Here is an 18,452-nt window from a genome sequence, read left to right as displayed (position 1 = left end):
CCCTCATCGCTCTGATGTTGTTCAGCTGAGTTCTGCTCTACTTCCCATTTGTTACCGAGGGAATGTGTCAGCCTGGGTTCCTCTGCCACTTTAGGCAAATCACTCTGCTTCTGCACAGTGTTTTCACATTTCCTGTGATGTTAATGACAAGATTGGGGTGGTTTTAGGACAGGAGTGGGATTAGGCCACTCAGGAATTTAAATCCTCCTTGTGCAAGTGAGTGAAGTTCTGCTGCATGAGTTGGGAAGTTCTTGGCTTCAGCTGGAGCCTGTTATCTCTGTGGTGTGTGAGCTGAGCACGTTGTAGTGTGGCCCAATTCAGAGAAAACTACTTGTGTGTTTTTCTAGAGGTGGCAGACACTCAGGTGCTTTGTTCCATTTGCATAGTGCTGAGCCTGGTCACAGGACTGGAATTTTCAATGCTTTTGGGCAAAATTGTGGTACCATTGCTTTGAAAAGGGATGGAATGTGACACAGTGCTTGTTTCACAGGGTGAAAAACCCACCGGGAATCCTGCTTCTTCTGAAGGGATAGAAGACAACCAGTCGATGGACACCATGCAGGCAAAGGAGGTCTGTGTTGCTGGGGTAAAGATTTTCTGTGGGTCTCAGACTATCTGCTTCGTGAAGAGTTTGACTTGGAAAGCAGATTTCTCACTCCCTGTTCATTCAGACACCAAGGGGTACTTGAAGTTATTGAAGGGGTTTAGGTTTCCAGATGATCAGAGTGTGCAGTGGATGTCTGAGTCTTCTGTGTTGCCTCTTATGGGATCAGGTGGGCACATGAGGGAAATGGAGCAATCTGGAGGCAAGAAAGCTGGGCTGAGCTTCAGGCAGCCTGTGCTACTGAACTCTTAAAAATACACACTGAAGGAAGCCCCAGGTTTAAATGCATCTGGAACACACTATACAGGTTATTGGTAGACTGTTCCTTGTTTTTTGGTACTCTTTGCTGAGTGTGAGAGCTAATTTCAGTGGTTAGCATAGATGAAGGTCTAATGTTTAACATTCAGACGCATGTCTCACTTTCAATTTTTCTCTGATCTCTTACAGAGGCAGAAATGCTGTTTAAAACCAGTAGTGAGGAGGAGGTTGATGCTGAGGAAGATGGAGGGACAAATTCTGTCGTTGACATTGAAGATCTTGGCAATATCATGAGCTACATGAAGAAAGCAAAGGTATCACTGTTACAGTGAGTGTGGAACTGTCAGGTCTTTGTCACTGATCAGTTGAATTGATTAAAATACACTTGCTGGATTTGAATTGGTAGGGTCTAGTTAGAGGGAGAGTAAAATGGGAGCTATTGGAAAACCTGTCCCCAAAGAAGAATATACTTGGAGGTGTGTTGGCTATAGTTACCAGCTAACTGGGACTTGTTCACTGAGCAAATGCTGCAGTGGTAACCTGTTACTGTCAGTCAGAGGGAAAATTACTTCCACTGTTCAGATCTGAATATCCATCTCTGTTGCTGTGATTCACAGTCCAGTATCTAGACGCAAATGCTGTTACTGGATCTGCCCATGGGGACTTGATCTGACCTGTGCTGAGCCTGGCAAAGAATCCATAATCCTTCTTCATTTCAGGCTGTTGCTGTCTCCCTTCCTGTGTGGTTTGGTTCGTGTTTCTTTTTCTATGTTCAGTCTGCAAACAGGATACATCGGACTCATTTGCCTGGTTAGTACACAGGAAGGAGTGAGGATACACATAGGAGCCTTAGTGTGCTCCCCATACTTTTTGCTGGCTGAGCAGTTGGCCGTTGACATGGGAAGGGGCTGCCCCAGTGTGGAGCTGGGATGCCCATGTTGCCATCTACTGACTGTTTCCCCCTCAGCAATCTTTCTGTGGTGGGGTCTTTCCTCGTGAGCCCTTGAGCTGCTCTCCACCCCCTTCTCAACAAACCTACCTCTGTCTGTAACTGCACCTTCCTTGTCTTGCATGCCTCTACACTGTGGACTTCTTGTAGCTTTTTCCTGAAGCTCCAAGCCTTGGATCACAGGAGGCTGCGTGCTCAGGAGGGGAGTCTGGGATCTCTGTTCCTCACCTTAGGGAGGGGAAAGGAGCTAAAATCCTCCCCACTGCTCGTAACAAGCTCTGTGAGGAGAGTAACTGCAGTGACATGGGGCAAGGCAGGCTGCTGTGTGAGAGCTCCTGCCGCTGAGCTTGTACGGACCTGGTGCAGATGAACCTCTTGGAGGGAGAAGGTACCAATCTCTCCCTGTGTAGCTGTGCTGTGGTGCCCTGTCTTCCCCCGCCTGCGGGTACTCACCACTAGAGGTCACCAACGAAAAAGGATCAGCATTTTCGGTACCTCCATGCCCTGGAGCTGGAGGAGGCCAGGGGAGGACGGTGATGCTGCCCGGCAGCTCTATGAAAATCAGACATTGAGATTTCACTGACTGACAAAATCTGGCATCACCATGATGGAAGAGCAGTGTCAACCAGAGCCACACATCACAGGCCAGTTTAGGAATAAAAATCAAGGACAGCAATAACATCCTTCCTGCTCTTAGCTTACTCTGGTAGTGAGCCCAGCTGAAGCCAGTGTGGTATGGATTATATACACAGGTAGTGTAAATTCATTCCTCTCTGTGACTTGGGCTTATGCATTCTTTACTGTAAGGGTGGTGAGGCACTGGAATGGGCTGCCCAAGGAAGTTGTGAATGCTCCATCCGTTGCGGTGTTCAAGGCCAGGTTGGACAGAGCCTTGGGTGACATAGTTTAGTGTGAGGTGTACCTGATCATGGCAGGGGGGTTGGAAGTGGGTGATCTTAAGGTCCTTTCCAACCCTAACTATTCTATGATTCAACTGACTACTTTGTCCTTGGTTTGCTCACTGAGCAGTGAGATGCCTGTATGTTATGTGTATAAATTACTACAGAAATGCATGTTTCTCTGTGTACATCAGGTTCCTGTGGCTCTGCCCTAAGCAGCTTCTCTAATCTGAGAGACAGCTTCTGCCAAGCACAGACACTCGTCTGCAGCGGTGAGCTGCGGCGCCTGATCTGATGGCAAATGGCTGTTCTGCCGTGACGGCTGGATGATGCTCTCTTGCATCTGCAAATGGTGAAATCCTAAGAGTACAGGTGTTGTGTGGGACTGGAATTACACTCCTCTTGTGCGTGGAAGTGTCCTGGCCCTTTTGGATATGAGCTGTGGTCAGCTGATGAGACAAGAGGCCATAAAGCCATGGATCAGACTTTCTGTGTTGCTGATGCCACTGAGCTGCGCTGCTCTAGTCATGTTCAAGTTTTTGGGTTAATTTTGAAATTTTAAATGATGTCCTTCTCATTCCTGGCCCCTCTATTCCTGTTCTGCATGGCTGATCAGCCTAGCTGAAATCTACACTTCATGCTTCTGTAAGCAGAGCAGGTAGAGGTGAAAGGGCCCCCAGGGGTGACTTCATGTAAATACTCAGCTCTCCTGAGTGGGGTGATGGCAGGAGATAGCTCTGTACATACTTCCTGAGGAGCCTGAGCTGATCGCTGTCCTTCATAAGCTGGAGGAGGAATGACTTTGTCTTGGTGGTGAATCTCCCGGGGAATGTGTGCGTTGACCTGCAGCAGGTTTATGCAAACACTTGAATTGTAAAATGGTCCCATAGGTGCGGCTGTTTACTGTAACGAAAATAAATGCTGCAGAGTTGATATGAAAGAGCGGGATGATCTGCATTTATGAAGGTAATTTGTCATGATCAGCCTCCCTTGCTCGCAGGCAGGAAGATTCAGTTGTTTAAATCTCGGTTTAAGTCTCATCCTCACTTTAGTGGCAGTGAGTTTGTGCAACGAGAAGTTTTCTTTTCCACATGAGCTGCCTTGTCCCTTGAGCCATTTTTTCCTCTTGCAGAATGCTGAATTGTGTGAAATGAATGACACTTTTGTTTTACACCAATGTCATCTGTTGTCTTGCAGTAAACCCTCCCATCACAGGCAATGCTTTGGGTTTTTGTAGCTGAACTACCCTCATACAAGCTAGTAAGTTTGAAGAGAAGTTGGGTACTTCAGGATTGTATCACAGGTACTTCATACACAGTTATGTGGGTTTGAAATGTGCTCACATTTCAGCACAGATTTTGTGGATGTTAGTGATGTGTATTAACTCTTCTGTGTATAGGAGATGGAATAGAAGGTTCTGCCTGTGCAACATGGTTAATTTGAAATGATTTAGGGCAATTTTGATGACCTTTGATCTCTTCTGCAGGCAGGTAGTGCCTCTAGTGAGAATCACTCTTGGATAAGACAGATGTATCATAGAATCATAGAATAGTTAGGGTTGGAAAGGACCTTAAGATCATCTAGTTCCAACCCCCCTGCCATGGGCAGGGACACCTCCCACTAAACCATGTCACTCAAGGCTCTGTCCAGCCTGGCCTTGAGCACCGCCAGAGATGGAGCATTGTCCTGGGTTTACCAGGAGCCGTTTTGCTCCTTCTTGGTAACTGGTGCAAGCTCTGTGTTTTGACTTCCAGCCTGGGCAGAGAGCTGATAACACCGATTGTTTTTGATTGTTGTTAAGTAATGTTTATTCTGGCCAAGGACTTTGTGAGTCTCACGCTCTGCCGGGGATGAGGGGAGGCCAGGGGGAAGCAGAGACAGGACACCTGACCCAAGCTAGCCAAAGAGGTATTCCATACCACAGCACGTCATGCCCAGGGAGGTAACTGGGAGTTACCCGGAAGGGCACAGGCTCTCTCTTTGGGGGGGTCGAACTTGTTCGGCGGTGGTATTGTATTCTCTTGTTATTTTCTCTTATCAATATTATCACTGGTGGCAGCAGCAGTGATTTCCGTTATACCTTAGTTACTGGGCTATTCTTATCTCAACCCATGGGAGTTACATTCTCTTGATTCTCCTCCCCATCCCTCCGGGAGTGGGGAGGGTCGGGGGGGGAGTGAGTGGACAAGCCGTATGGATTGGTTTAAACCACGACAAGCATTCACATGTACAGTCACAGGTGGTCAGAATTCCTTGTAGTCCTGCCTTTTATTGGCTGGCAGAGTGAAACTGTGGAATTTATCTAATAAATGTTTGCTTTCATCTCTGCAGGTGATCTTAATTTAATTTTGCATCCATCTTCTGTTGCTTGACTTGATAGAAGTTAAGGCTGAGTTCTGTTCTACTGCTTTTTTACATATGATTCATTGCTCTTTACAAAGTATTGTCAAAGGGCTTGAGACAGATGCTTGGGTTCTTGCAGTTTTTTGAGTCAGGCAGATGGACTCATGGGTTGAAGGTGAATGCCATAACCTCTCCTCCTGGCAGAGTTGTAGCTATTCTATGCTTTCCCTAGGGAAAGAGATGGATTTTCAATGAGCTTCTGAGGGTGAAGATATGCAATTCAAGGTAATGGTGCCTCTTGCACTCTGAGTCTGAACACAAAAATTGGCACAAGGTTGAGTGGCAACAGGAAATTGTTCAAATATATAAAATGATGGCTGATACAAAAGTAAATCCCACACTTGGTTTACCAAATCATGTACTATGTAGTGGTGACTACTTCAGAGCTGCTAAAACCAGCCCTTTGTTTGCTGAGTAATTAAACTTTTGGAACTTGCTGCAGGGGTTATAGCTGCAGATGATGCTGATCAGGGTCCTGAGCTGGACCCAGACCTCGATGTTAGCATGGATGATGCCTGTGGTTTCATGAGGGGCATTGCTGGGCATGAAAGTTCACCAGTGGGTAATAGGACCATGGCCTGAAGGAGGCCTGGGAAGGTCGGAAGCTGCTTCTGTTGGGTGCCTGGTGATCCAAAGCTGTGGTGCCAGGCAGAGATGGATGAAGCACAAGTAGGTGGGTGAAGGTCTGGTCTTTTTCTGTATTTACTATCCTTCTAGCTGCTTGTTTCTATGCTGAACCTGTTCTCCAAATGACTTTTATGCACCAGCAGAAGGCAGTGGTGGTTCTTTGTGAATTTAGTAAGTGGACTTCTACAGTTGTGGCACACCTTCCTTGTCTTCCAAAGCTACTCCCCTGAAATGTATTCATCAGATAAAATGTGAAATCTAATGGGTGTGTTTGCGGCCTGCAGGACTACTATTAATCATAGGGACACTGTTTCTTAATGTAGATTATCTCCCACAGCTGGGAGACTGTGATAAACTGGAAAGAGCTCAATCTAGACTTGTTCCCAGGGAATGAAATGGCTTTATTAACCTTCATATTTATAAACTGCAGGCACGAGTAATAGTGCTAATAATACCCTAATTTTCTGTTGATGGGCTGGGAAGCAATCAAATGGGCATATTTTATTGACACAGTTTTGAGATTAATGTTCTTGTTTACCCAAACAAAAAGTTTAATGATGCTGACAGTCACATTTGCAATGTAAATACACAGGAGGGGCTGTGTGAGAGAGCAAGAATGAGATGGGGTTTACAGGAAACAGTATATGGTCAAGAAGTTTCTTTCCTTCTACGTCTATTTGCCATGGGGGAACTTTTCCTGATCCCTTTTGGCACTCTCACATAAAAAGCCATTCTATGGAAGCTGTTCACCATCACTGGGACTGTCCATCTCCCCCTTTGTGAGCATATGATGCCTATGAAAGACCAAACTTTGCTGACACTGGGTGAAGAAATTTCTGGTGAAGTTCTATTTGAAATGGGGCTTGAAAAAGTTCCTATTTGAAAGTGAATGTTAAGGTATAAGGTGGTTAAGGTATAAGGTTTACAGAAAAATGGTTGTTTGCAACTTTGAGTTGCAGGCAGAAACTTAAGAGTCTGCAAGAATTGTTAGCTGTATTTTAAGCTACCTGCATGAGGCTGGGGTACTTAACTGTCAGATTTAAAATCAGCTAAAAATGATGTACATGTTTAGAGCTCTCCAAAAATTTCCTGTAACTTTTAATGGGTGAAATATTCCCATAGGAACAATGTGCTCTTCTCTGAGCAGCTCATTTGGCTGGGCTTTAACCTTTGCTGCTCTGGCTCAGAGTTCAGTGTGAGCTTACATTTTATAACAAGCTTTGATAAATATCCTTTAACTGCTTAGGGACTATTCCTAGCGTTAAAATCCAGATTTGTCACAGGGACACTTCAACTTTTCCTTTGAATCTTTCTTCTCTAAACCTTGGCTATTGAAAAGGATTATAAATAACATTACAAGAGCTCTTCTGGCTTGCCTTTTCTACACAGGACTTGCGAGTCCCTGATAAATAAGGGGAAAAAAGAAGAAATACGTTAAAGGTAACCTCAGGCTGTACATTGTCTTTGACATGTGGTATGATATTGGCTACCCTGAAAGCATGCAGAAGAGCCCAGGTGTGAAGCGCCAGGCTTTGCTGGCAAAGCAGTTGGTGTGGTTGTGTGCATGGAACTGAGCTGTGTCCCCCTTCAGAGGGTGAAGGGCTGAGTTATTCCCGACTTTCTGGCCTGTGATTTTGGAAAGCGGGACTTTGGGTCGCTGGTTAAATCACATTTGCTTGGATTTTAGTTGTGATTAATGTAGCACAGAAGAAAGGAATAAAAATGTGACTATATGGCCTAGTTTTCAAATATAAGCGAGTCACTTTTGGGTGGATACAGGCACATTTATAGTTTTGTTTCTTTTGCTTCCTTTGGGAATCAGTCTTTATGGTTTGTCCAAGGAAGTTTCCCAAATCAAACGCTGGCGGAACTGTGCAGCAAATGGAGTTGTGGCTTAATGACCCCTTGTAAAGCTTTGCCTCCAGCAGAGCAGAGATACTGTAGCTCAGGGAAGCAACCTTCAACCCCGCTGGAGCCATGCAGATGGATTTTTAGAGCTGTGACCTGGGATTTGTTTTATCTGCAAGGATTCTGTCTGAGGTTGAACCTACAAGAAAATGGATGTTGGTGGGATCAATTTATCCTTCTGTATTTCGCAGATGTGCAGTGCCCTCGCAGACTGATGTGGTTGGAGAGCAGCTGAAGTCTTCCCTCATTATGCGTCTGCATGAATTTGGGTTTTCAGATGCTGTTGTATATGTCCAAAACCCTCAGCACTGACTTTTCAAACAGAAGAAAATGCAAGATTCCCCATGTGGAGGCTGAGCTGCAGGTCTGCTTGAATAGCATCCTTGCTTTGGCTGGTAGCTAGTACTGGCTGGCTCAGCATAATGTAAGGGACCTTCTATTACTCTATAGCATGGGGAGGTAGGTGGGGATGAAGACTTCCTTCCAGCTGGTTATTGAAAAGTCACAAAGGTGTCTATTCCAGGAGGAAAAGTCTCACTCCCAAGAACTTCTCAGGGGCTTTTCCCATTTCAGGACAGTTCTTGAAAATGCATGCCGTGATTTTTGCTCTTGATCAAGATACATTCTCTGTCAGTCCTGGCAGGGTAATGGATTGCCAAAACCCCCATCTCTCAGCTGTCATGCTTTCAAACCTTGGCATCTTTTTGCTTCAGGCTTTTGAGCGTACCTGAAGCGGGTATGGAGCCTGTGGTTATGTTGACTCTGGTAGCTACTTTTAATAAGGTTTTCTTGCTGTTGGGGTGTTTACTGGTTCACAGATCACTCAGTCCAAGGTTCCAGTATTCATCTTTGTGCTCACTTGCTCAAAGCCATTCTCCCTGTGACTGACAGCAATGAGAGCATCCTGTGCTGTATAAGACTGGCAAGGCCTTTCATCTGTGAGCTGAGAAAACTGTAGTGCTGTCACCATCTGTTCAGCTGGGTTGTGACAAGCCAGAGCTTTGTACCTGGAGCAGGAAGATGCCAATGTGCACTAGCAAGGTTCTGCTCCTCTTTTGTTGTGTTCAAGAGTATCTGTGTGGGAGTCTGCTCCTTGTCCTGGTCTTTTCCTGTGTGTTTTAGTCCTGCAGAAGGTTGTTTTGCAAGGAGCCAAGCGCTGTTGCTGTGGGCAGCCTGATGTCTAATTGAGGGGATTTAAGACACAGACTCCGATTGCAAGTCAAAGACCTTTTTACTTCAGATTACAAAGATTATCTACATTTTAGATTATGTCCACACGCTCAGAGCTACAATGTGATTGGTTAGTTGCTGCTGTCCACACTGCAATACAAGCTTTTAATCGGTTAGTCTGCCTTTTCTACATCTTCCTTTTGACCTTCTCCTCACTTCTCAGTTCCTTCTTCTACTTCCCATTTTTGTCCTCTTTGTTCTGCTTTGCTCCACTTTTCTTGCTCGAGGTTAGTTCCCCAAAGATCTAAGATTACAGTCTTGCTCAAAGTTAGTTCCCAAAGAATTAAAGTCACTCAGCATACTCTGACCAAGCTCAAACTCCTTTTCTCCTACCTCTAATCCACTTCCACAAAACCCCCAGGTGGTTCTTGCCTGCGGTGCCACTGATGGATGAGCCTGAGCAAGTTGTCAGCTCTTCTATCTGTCCTCTTGCAACTGCAGTATTGCTTCCAGAGCTCTGTGGGTGTGAACTTCAACTCTTCCTTCGTGTAATCCATGAACTTTAATACTCCATTTAACAGCTCCACTGGGAATGTTGTACTAATGTTCCTTGCTGCCAGACAGGCTTTTTCTTTGACAGCCTTGCCAGTGTTTTCCCTCAGCGCTGGTTCTGTTAGTCCTGGCTCCAGCTCTTGATTATTGTTTTCTTAGAGTTTGTGCCTTTCGCTTGTTAAGAAGCCCTGGAGCCTTTTGATGGATGAGACTATAAATCATGAGAAGGCCAGGGGTTCCCTCTTGTTTGGCCTCTGGGAGGTTAAGTAGGAAAGATGGTATGGCAGAAATGGGTTATTCTGGGTGTCATTTTCCTTCTGTGAGTAGAAACTTCTTGGAAGCATGATTTTTCAGCCAAGGCACATCAATATATTGAGCCATGTGGCTAAAAATGATAAACTAATTTAACTTAGGGAATACTACTTTGCATGCTGTTTAGGTCTTCTATTCTTTTGTACCCCTGCAATATTGTTTGAAGACCTGGATGTAATAAAATGGGTACATTGACTTCATGGAGAGACTACATCAAAGAGGAGAAGTGGCAGTTGTATGTTCTGTGAGTCATGTTTGGATGTGGCAGTGGATGAGTTTGGTAGGCATATTTGTAGGAAATCTTTTGAAACACTTGAGCTGTGATTTGTCAAAGGGGCAGCAACACCTCTGCCTTGGCATAGAATCATAGAGTGGTTTAGGTTGGATGGGACGGTAAAGCTTTTCCAGTTCCAGCCCCCTGCCACAGGCAGGGACACCTTCCACTAGAGCAGGTTGCTCCAAGCCCCTGTGTCCAACCTGGCCTTGGACACTGTCAGGGATGGGGCAACCACAGCTTCTCTGGGCACCCTGTGCCAGCGCCTCAGCACCCTCACAGGGAAGAGCTTCTGCCTAAGAGCTCATCTTAGTCTCTCCTCTGTCAGGTTAAAGCCATTCCCCTTGGCCTGTCCCTGGCGGCCCTTGTCCAAAGCCCCCCTCCAAGTTTCTTGTAGCCCTTGAGAGGCACTGGGAGCTGCTTTAAGGTCTCCCTGGAGCCTTCTCTTCTCCAGGCTGAACAAGCCCAGAGACCCTTGCTTGTGACTGTGCCCTGTGTCAAATATCCTCTGCTCTTGACCCATCGAAAATGGGCTTCTGTCTTCCCATACACTATGTGCTGCCTTGCCTGTATAGCAGCGAAAGGGTAGAGGTAGGGTTTTTGCCTTCACCTGTAGAGGAGGTGATCATAAGTCCTTATATCTGAAGTTCAGTTGCTTTTATTCAGGTCTGCTTCTATGGCAGTAGCAAAACCCCTTCCTGCAGCAGGAGCTGTGCTGAGCCTGAAGGTACTAGGGAGTTGGAGCCTATCCTCATGTTTTCTCAGCTGTCAACATGTTTTCTCATCCTTTGTCATCACAGACCAGAGGATGACTCCTCAGTTTTTTTGGTGGTGAAGTATTTCCAGGGCCAGAAAAGCTGGCTCTTGTCACTGCTTGCTTCATTTGTTATGGAAAGCCTGTAATTTGTCTTGGATTTTCTGCAGGGCTTTCTGCTAAATCAGAACTTGAGAAGTTTGCGCTGTGCAAAGTTAACTTTGCTCTCAGCACTCAAACCCTAAATAATAGATATGAAATGTTTATTAAGCAAATAAGTAAAACTCACAGGGCTGCGAATCCCATTTCCCACAAGAAATACCTGAAGTCAGTCACTTGCCAAACTGAACAAGTGGGGTATTGCAGCTAAGGGAAAAACAAATCATTTTCCTTACAGGCTTTCACATCAGGATGGTGAGTATGTGGGAGGGAATTATCATCTCTGTGAGGAAAAATGATTATCGAAATGTGGTTTTGCCCTGCCAGCCAGACAGTTTTGCTTGTAGTTCTTAAGTTCAGGTGCTTTCCTCAGGCATTGCAGAACAGGCAAACGTGTTAAATTCAGACAGACTTTTCCTGTATCTGAAGGCTGTGTTGGGCAGGATGTTTCACTTGTACTTAAGTCAATCGCTGCATTTCTAATATTATGATGGCAGGGGGTTGGAACCAGATGCTCTTTAAGGTCCTTTTCAACAAAAAATGTTCTATGATATGATTCTATGTTTTCCATAATGCAGCTTTTATTCTTCTGGGAGACTTAACCTGGCATGAGATTGTAGAGCAGACAGGCCAGCATGTGTCCACTTTGAAATCCTGCATAGCATTTTGCTCCGAGTAGCTCAAAAATCTGTGTGTAGATGGTACCTTTCCTTTTCAGCTGAATGACTGGGCCTAGTTCTGGCTTAAATGGCAGCTGGTTGGAGGAGAAGCTCTTTGTTTAATACTTATTAGTTAAAAGATGAAGATTTTTATCTCCTTCATTCCTTCCTATGTGTGGGGCAGTGCAAACCTCGTGGAGTTCAACAAGGCCAAGGGCAACGTCCTGCTTCTAGGTTTGGGCAATCCCAAGCATGAGCACAGGCTGGGTACAGAATGGATTGAGAACAGCCCTAAGCAGAAGGGCTTGAAGGTGTTGGTTGACAAGAAGCTCCCCATGACCCGGCAGCATGCACCTGAGCCCAGAACCCCCCCGTGTGCTGGGCTGCACCCCCAGAGCGTGAGCAGCAGTCGAGGGAGGGGATTCTCCCCCTCTTCTGCGCTCCGGGGAGACCCTTCTGCAGTCCTGATCCAGCTCTGAGGCAACAACACAAGAGGGACGTGGAGCTGCTGGGGTGAGTCCAGAGGCCATGGAGACGTTCTGGGGGTTGGAGAACCTAGTGGGAGGTGTCCCTGCCTGTGGCAGGGGTTGGAGCTAGGTGAGCTTTGAGGTCCCTTCAACCCAAACCAGTCTGGGATTCTAGGATTAATATTTTACTGTTGAAGCATCTTGCTGACAAATCAAGTCTCAAGAAATGAGCTTTTAAACCCAGTAAATGACAGGTACTTCGTAGCGCCGCCTTTCAGGGAAGTTCTGCTGTGTTATAGAAAGCAATGAAATCCCACCCAAAAGTTCAGCAGAGTGAAAGGGAAGTAGAAGATGGAAACAGCTTGGACCACGTTGTGTTACTGTTCATTAGAAAACACCTTCCTGATCAGCCTCCTGAAACTGTGAACAGTTTTACTCAAGATGAATAAGAAAGGTAATAACCTCTGTCCCTAAATGGTCCTATTTCCTATGGCTCCTATTTCCTTTTCAGGTGCTTATTAGGGACTGTGCTGTCCTTGAGGCTCTGAGTCTGTGGGGTTGGGGTTTTTTTGATTGCTTGGGTGGGTGAGTGTTTTTTCTTTTTCTTTTTTCTTCTGGGGCACCTTAATTTTGTGAAATTTTGCTCAGATTCAAGAAATCTGTAGTTTCCTTTGTGATGCCAGCAGGTGGTGGGTAGGCTCAAACTGGAAGTGTTTGTATGAACTTCTTGATGTCTTTGGCATGAAGAAAGCTTGGATGGGAGTTAACCTCAATTTTGTGAAAACAAAATGTCCTCAGTTGGTTTTTGGTTGCTGTTTATCCATAACTCCTTTAATATTTCAAAACCAGCCATAAAGGGCTGATGGATTACAACCTGTATGAAATATCAAAGTAATTATTTACACTTTCATGCTTCTTTGTGCAGATGTAAAACAATAAATACCCATAAAGTCTCAGAAGCGACACTTAAACAGCGAGTGATTCACAACTTGCTATGTGCTGGGGTTTGCTTCTCCTATCTGGAACTCTGCTAATATGTGATCCTGCATGTGGTTTGAAGCAAGCTCCAAGGGCTCTACTGTGTCCATAAAGTGGCATCTGCTGGAGGCCAGACTTAGGTGGGATGCTGGGGAACAATGTTTTCCTGCAGGGCTTTTGATGGTGGCTGTGGTTGCACATGGCTGCAGGCTGAGGTGACTTGTGGAGGGCACAACTCTGTAAACTCCTGGGCTAAGTCATGGTAGTGGTGTGGTTTTCTTGCTGACCTGTCCCCGATAATTGGAACAATAGATGCTTGTCACTGCAGGCAATGGTTTGTTCCCTCTGGTTTGTGCTTGGTGGAGATACGAGGTTACGTGCAGTCATGAAACACTTGGGCTTAAACCCTGGGGGTCCCACTCACTCTCGGATGAGGTGCAAACAGCTTGTTTCCTAAAATGTCCTAGAGAATGTTATTGAATCAGGCTGGTCTGGGTTGGAAGGGAATATAAAGCTCATCTAGTTCTCCCCTATCTACCTTCCACTAGCCCAGGTTGCTCAAAGCTGTTGCTGTGTTAGAACAAATCCACTTGGGTATTGGTGTGGTGATGACTTTTATCTATCTATCTATCTATCTATCTATCTATCTATCTATCTATCTATCTATCTATCTATCTATCTATTTTAAATATATTTCCTGTCTTAAATCACTGAGGGGTCAGAATCTGATGGGAAGAGGGATAAAAGGCAGGTTACAGGAATGCAGGAATTAATGTGTGGATACTGTGTGTCAGTTTTAAGCTTAGCAAGTGTGTGTCTGAACTGTGCCACAGTGTTTAAAATGTGATGCTTGGACCTAAATGATTGTAATTCCTTGTCTTTAAACAGAAAGAATGTAGCTCAAGGAGGGAGATACAGGAATGAGCTTGCCTCCAGAAAATGCTGGGAGGAAGGAGGAGGGTGGTGAGTGAGTGCTGATAACCCCAGCTCTCGAAAGGAGCACTCACAAAACAAGGTGAGGTTCTACAAAGAGCAGATGGTGGCCCAGGCTTTGAAGTCTTAGAGATAGACTTTTAACAGACTAAGTGACAGATGGTGTTCTCTGTTAGAGGTACTGCTCTGGGTGCTCAGTCATGGCAGGCTCTGACCAGAAGCAGGACGGGGCTTACGCAGGGGCCGTTTGTACCTGATTGTTGCAGGGTAGGAATCTGAAGCTGAATAACACATCTGAGCATGGTGCACTCTGAGTGTGGCGAGTGTATCAGAGCTCAGAGGGTTTAATGTGCTGCTAAGGCAGCTTGGGAGAGAAGACAATAGTCCCGCATGTCTTTTGCTCCGAGAGCATGTGTTCCTTAAAGACCACTTAAAGATCAGCTTTCCCCTGCTTTTATTTCCATTTCAAACTCTGATTTTGTTACTGAAAATTAAGTTCCAGAAAAGAGAGTAGTTCAATGGAACTTCACCAATTCACTGATTGGATCAGTGGCCTTCCAATGAGCTCTGGAAAACCTAATGCCCTTTTTAAAACAAAGGAAGACAAGCTTAAGAAGAGCTGGACTGAGGGTCCTGCAGTTCAGAAGCTTCAGTTCTGAGTGGCAGAGTCAGGAGAAGGGTGATGGGAGCTTCTGTTCAGCTGGAGACTGGAGGCAGTTTAGTCTTTATTTCTTTCATTTCTTAGGATGAGAGTGTGTGCAGTGTTTCTTGCTTACTAAACAGATAGTATCTCTCCTGATGCTGCTGAGGACACACTTGTGATTATTGCAGTGGAGGCACCTTGCTTCAGAGCTCTGATGTTCTAACTGCCTTCTGTGTGAGTCCAGCAGCTGTGGGATCCCAATACCTTTGTTCCACAGGATCAGCCCGAGCTTTTGTAGGTGACTGGTGGTACTCATGGTCATTGTTGTCTTTTTTTTTCCATTAACACAGCTATTCACATACATTTTCCATATAGCACAGCTATAAAATAAAGAGCCATTCTTTAGATTTGTAGTCTGAAGGAACAAAGTGAAGGCTGGGCAAGGAGTGGCAGTGACTCTTCCTCCTCTTTGTGTCCATAGCGGTGCTGCTGGGACCAATGGAGAGGTTGTAGGAGGCTGGTTCAATACATCTTTTCAGTTTCAATTCTGAAGGCTGCAGTGTGGCAGTTAGACTGCAGTGTGCTGCAGAGCCGCCGCAGCGCTGTTACAGCCTTAGGTTTCTTATTTATTTGCTTATTTAGTTACTAGTGTCTGTGTTTGATCCAGAAGTCTCATTGTTCTGTCTGCCTGCAGGCAGGACTGGTGGTTCTGGCAGCCCTGGAGTGTGCTGCTGGAGACAGGGCTGTCTACAGCTGGGCAGTGGGGAGGGAAGTGTTTTTGTCTGCGGCAAGTCCCCTGCTTTAGACGTTGGAGAGGCGACTGACTCCATGGAAGGGTGCACCAAGTCCCCCAGGCATCTCATGTTGCTTTAGTACACAGGAACTTGAGATGGGCTATTCTGCATTGCACGGTCTGTGCTGGCTCTGCCTTGTGCTGCGGTAGTCCCTGGAGTGTTTCACACTGACCCAGTCTGTACTCGTTTGGTATTGGGCAGTGAATGAAACTGTGCTTTTCTGATGGTCTGTAGAAGTGGCCATTTGGAGAATGAAAACAGTGTTGGGGGGAAGGTCATCTTCCTCCCATAATTCCTTTGACACAAGGGAAAGCTCCACAGAGAACTTGTGATGTTCCAGAGGCCAGGAATTCGTTATCTCCAAATCACAGAATCACAGAGTATTTTGGGTTGGAAGGGCCCTTGAAGCTCAACCAGGTCTAACCCCCTGCCATAGGCAGGGACACCTTCCACTAGAAGAATCTAGACTAGAATCCTTCCAGCCAAGTTCCCAAATTAACTGTGAGGGGGAAGAGGAGTGTCATATGTTTCCTTGCAAGTAACACAAGGCAGGCTTATGTGGCTACAAAAATAAAACAACTCCCTCCTTCCCTCAGCACCTTTCCCCCCAGAATAATAAGTACAACATAGACAAAACTGGTTGCTTTAGGTGTAGGTTCACTGTCTTTTCAAGATTATCCCTGAGGGCATAATTAGCCCAAGAGAAGGAAAAACTAGTCCTAGTGATTCAGGAGAAAGCTGTTCTTGGAAGTTGTAGTTGCATACCAGGAGTTTGCCTTTGAACAGCGTCTCTTCAGACTGTTGCAATGCTCACTATTTTGGTTCACCTTCAGACAAATTTACTTTCCTGTTGGTTAACTGAATATTGCTTAAACAGTGGTTTTATTTTAGCCCTGGCACTGAATTTCAGCTAAATATAGCCTTACCTATTGGGTTGTGCGGGTGTTAGTTGCCTGGCTGCAAATACCTTTATAAACGTTGCTCTGTAATAAGTGGCTTTTTAAAGTCATGGCCAATCTTATGTTGGGAGAAAATGCTGATTCCCTTTTCATCCGTGTTCAGTCTTGTATAAAATACAAACACAGCACAAACTATTTAGTGACTCCAAGTAACAAGTATAGCAAGAGGGAGAGGCTGACAGAAGTTATTTGGCTGTGTGTTATATTTGCAGTGGTACCATTTTGCAGTGTGAATGCTTTAGTAATCTCATCTGTTTAAGTAGATGTCCAGAAATAAACTGAAAATAGAAGCAAACTTTTCCTATTAGTGTTTTCTGTGGTGATTAGACACAGCTGAACACATTTGCATTGGCTTTCCACAGTTGCTTGTATGTTCTTGAAACAACCCCTACTAGGCTGGAAGGTTTTTTTTCGCTTGGCCTGTTTAGGGCAGGATTGTGTATGTGGTGCAGTTTAACTTTCCAGAGCTCAGTCTCCCCTCTGGCAGGTTAAAATCATTCCCCCTTGTTCAGTCCCTACCTCCCTTGTCCCAAGCCCCTCTCCAGGTTTCCTGCAGCCCCTTTAGGCACTGGAGCTGCTCTCAGGTCCCCCCTTCAGGAGCCTTCTCTTCTCCAGGCTGCCCCAGCCCAGCTCTCTCAGCCTGGCTCCAGAGCAGAGCTGCTCCAGCCCTCGCAGCATCTCCGTGGCCTCCTCTGGACTCACTCCAACAGCTCCACATCCTTCTTGTGACTGTAAAAAGTCGCAGTGTGAATCCATGGTGGTTCCTTCAGTGTCCCCTGTATCAGCTGTCCTTATTTTATGAGACCAAAATACTAACTCTTGTAATTCTTGCTGCCCTGAAGTCAGTACAGCAGCAGCACAATGACTGTGCTCTGTTGGAGAGGTTGACCCCCATTAGTCTTTACCACTCTTTGATGTGCCAAATGTTTTCTTGATAGTGATGGCCAGACTGAAGCCAAATGAGTGGTGCTGGACACAAAAGCAAAGGCTGGCAGCTGGGGGGAAGCTGGGAGGAAGCTGTTTCCTGCAGCTGACTTTTTGAAGTGTTTGGTGGTTAAGCATGATGTCACCCAGTGACAGGCAGTTCCATCATCCCTATTAGGGCAGTTGTATTTAGCGGTGCTTCAAGTCGACTGTGTGCTTCTTATGGATGTGCAGGAATAAACCAGACAGAAACCAAACTCAAAGCCCCAGCAAGTCAGTTGCTTGCTTAGAAGATTCCAATGACCTGGATTTCTTAAGCTGCTCGTACCATGTATTTCTGACAGGCTTTTTGCTTTGTTCTTTTCTCCTGTAGCACTACTAAATGAAACTGTGTTTTTCTTGTGGGCAGTGCAAAGGGAAAGGATTGAAGATACCCAAAGATGGACCCCACTGATATTGTATCAGTCTGTGGTGTCTCTGCTACCACAGGTACAGTTTTCCTGTTGTCCAGTTGGATTGTTCTGTCTTTCCTGGTTAAGTGAGTCTACAGTTTAGCACCAGCGTGTCCAGGATACTTCTATTTTACTTGTATCTGAAGGCAGGTGATATTAGGAGGCAGCTTGTATCTCAAATAGCTTGGGCTACCTCAACAACAATTATTTTCATGCTTTGCCTTCATGGATGATATACAGGTATACTCAGATCTCTGTTTTTCAGTGTATATGGGCAATCAAGAGGCTTACTTCAGAAAAATATTGAAGACTGGGCTTTTCATGTGCTTACCAACCTTGTTTGTGATTAGGTTTTTAGAAGCACTTGTTGGCTTCTGCTGTCCATTCCCTGTTTGAGGTTCCACTGCCTGCAGCTCTGAGCAGTTCTGACCACCTAAGCTTGGCTCACCGTGCTGAGCTTTGTGAGCGTGCAGACCTTGGAAGTGAGATCCATTGTGCAAAGACCTTGCACAGAGTTGCAGCAGGAGGGGTTTTTGGTCTTTGGGATCCTATGTCCTTTTTGTAGAGCTATGAAACTCCAGGTGGCACTAGCAGCTCACAGCTGGGTCAGGGATTAGTAACACTGGTGCAGTCCCTGAAATGTGCCACAACATTCAAATGTTAGCCATGGGAAGCCTGAAAATCAGTTTGCCAAATAACGAATGATTCTTAGAAAGCAGAATAAATGCAGTGACTGAAACCAGGCAAAATGAAGCTTACTGAACTTTCTTGCAC

The 18,452-nt window shown here is 45.5% G+C and overlaps 1 protein-coding gene across 1 annotated transcript in view; it reads left to right on the top strand.

The window, feature by feature from the left end:
* Positions 1-237: 237 nt before the first annotated feature.
* Positions 238-18,452, top strand: part of TYW1B (tRNA-yW synthesizing protein 1 homolog B) — a 74,362-nt gene continuing 56,147 nt past the window's right edge. Inside the window, 6 exon segments of the mRNA XM_065694601.1 lie at positions 238-282; positions 491-571; positions 1,052-1,176; positions 11,926-11,965; positions 13,910-13,965; positions 13,967-13,988. Coding sequence (XP_065550673.1) covers positions 1,060-1,176; positions 11,926-11,965; positions 13,910-13,965; positions 13,967-13,988 — 235 coding nt within the window. The 5' untranslated portion in view covers positions 238-282; positions 491-571; positions 1,052-1,059.

Source organism: Lathamus discolor, chromosome 14 (assembly GCF_037157495.1).
Source record: "Lathamus discolor isolate bLatDis1 chromosome 14, bLatDis1.hap1, whole genome shotgun sequence".
Classification (NCBI taxonomy): Eukaryota; Metazoa; Chordata; class Aves; order Psittaciformes; family Psittacidae; genus Lathamus; species Lathamus discolor.
This window is presented reverse-complemented; position numbering and strand designations above follow the sequence as displayed.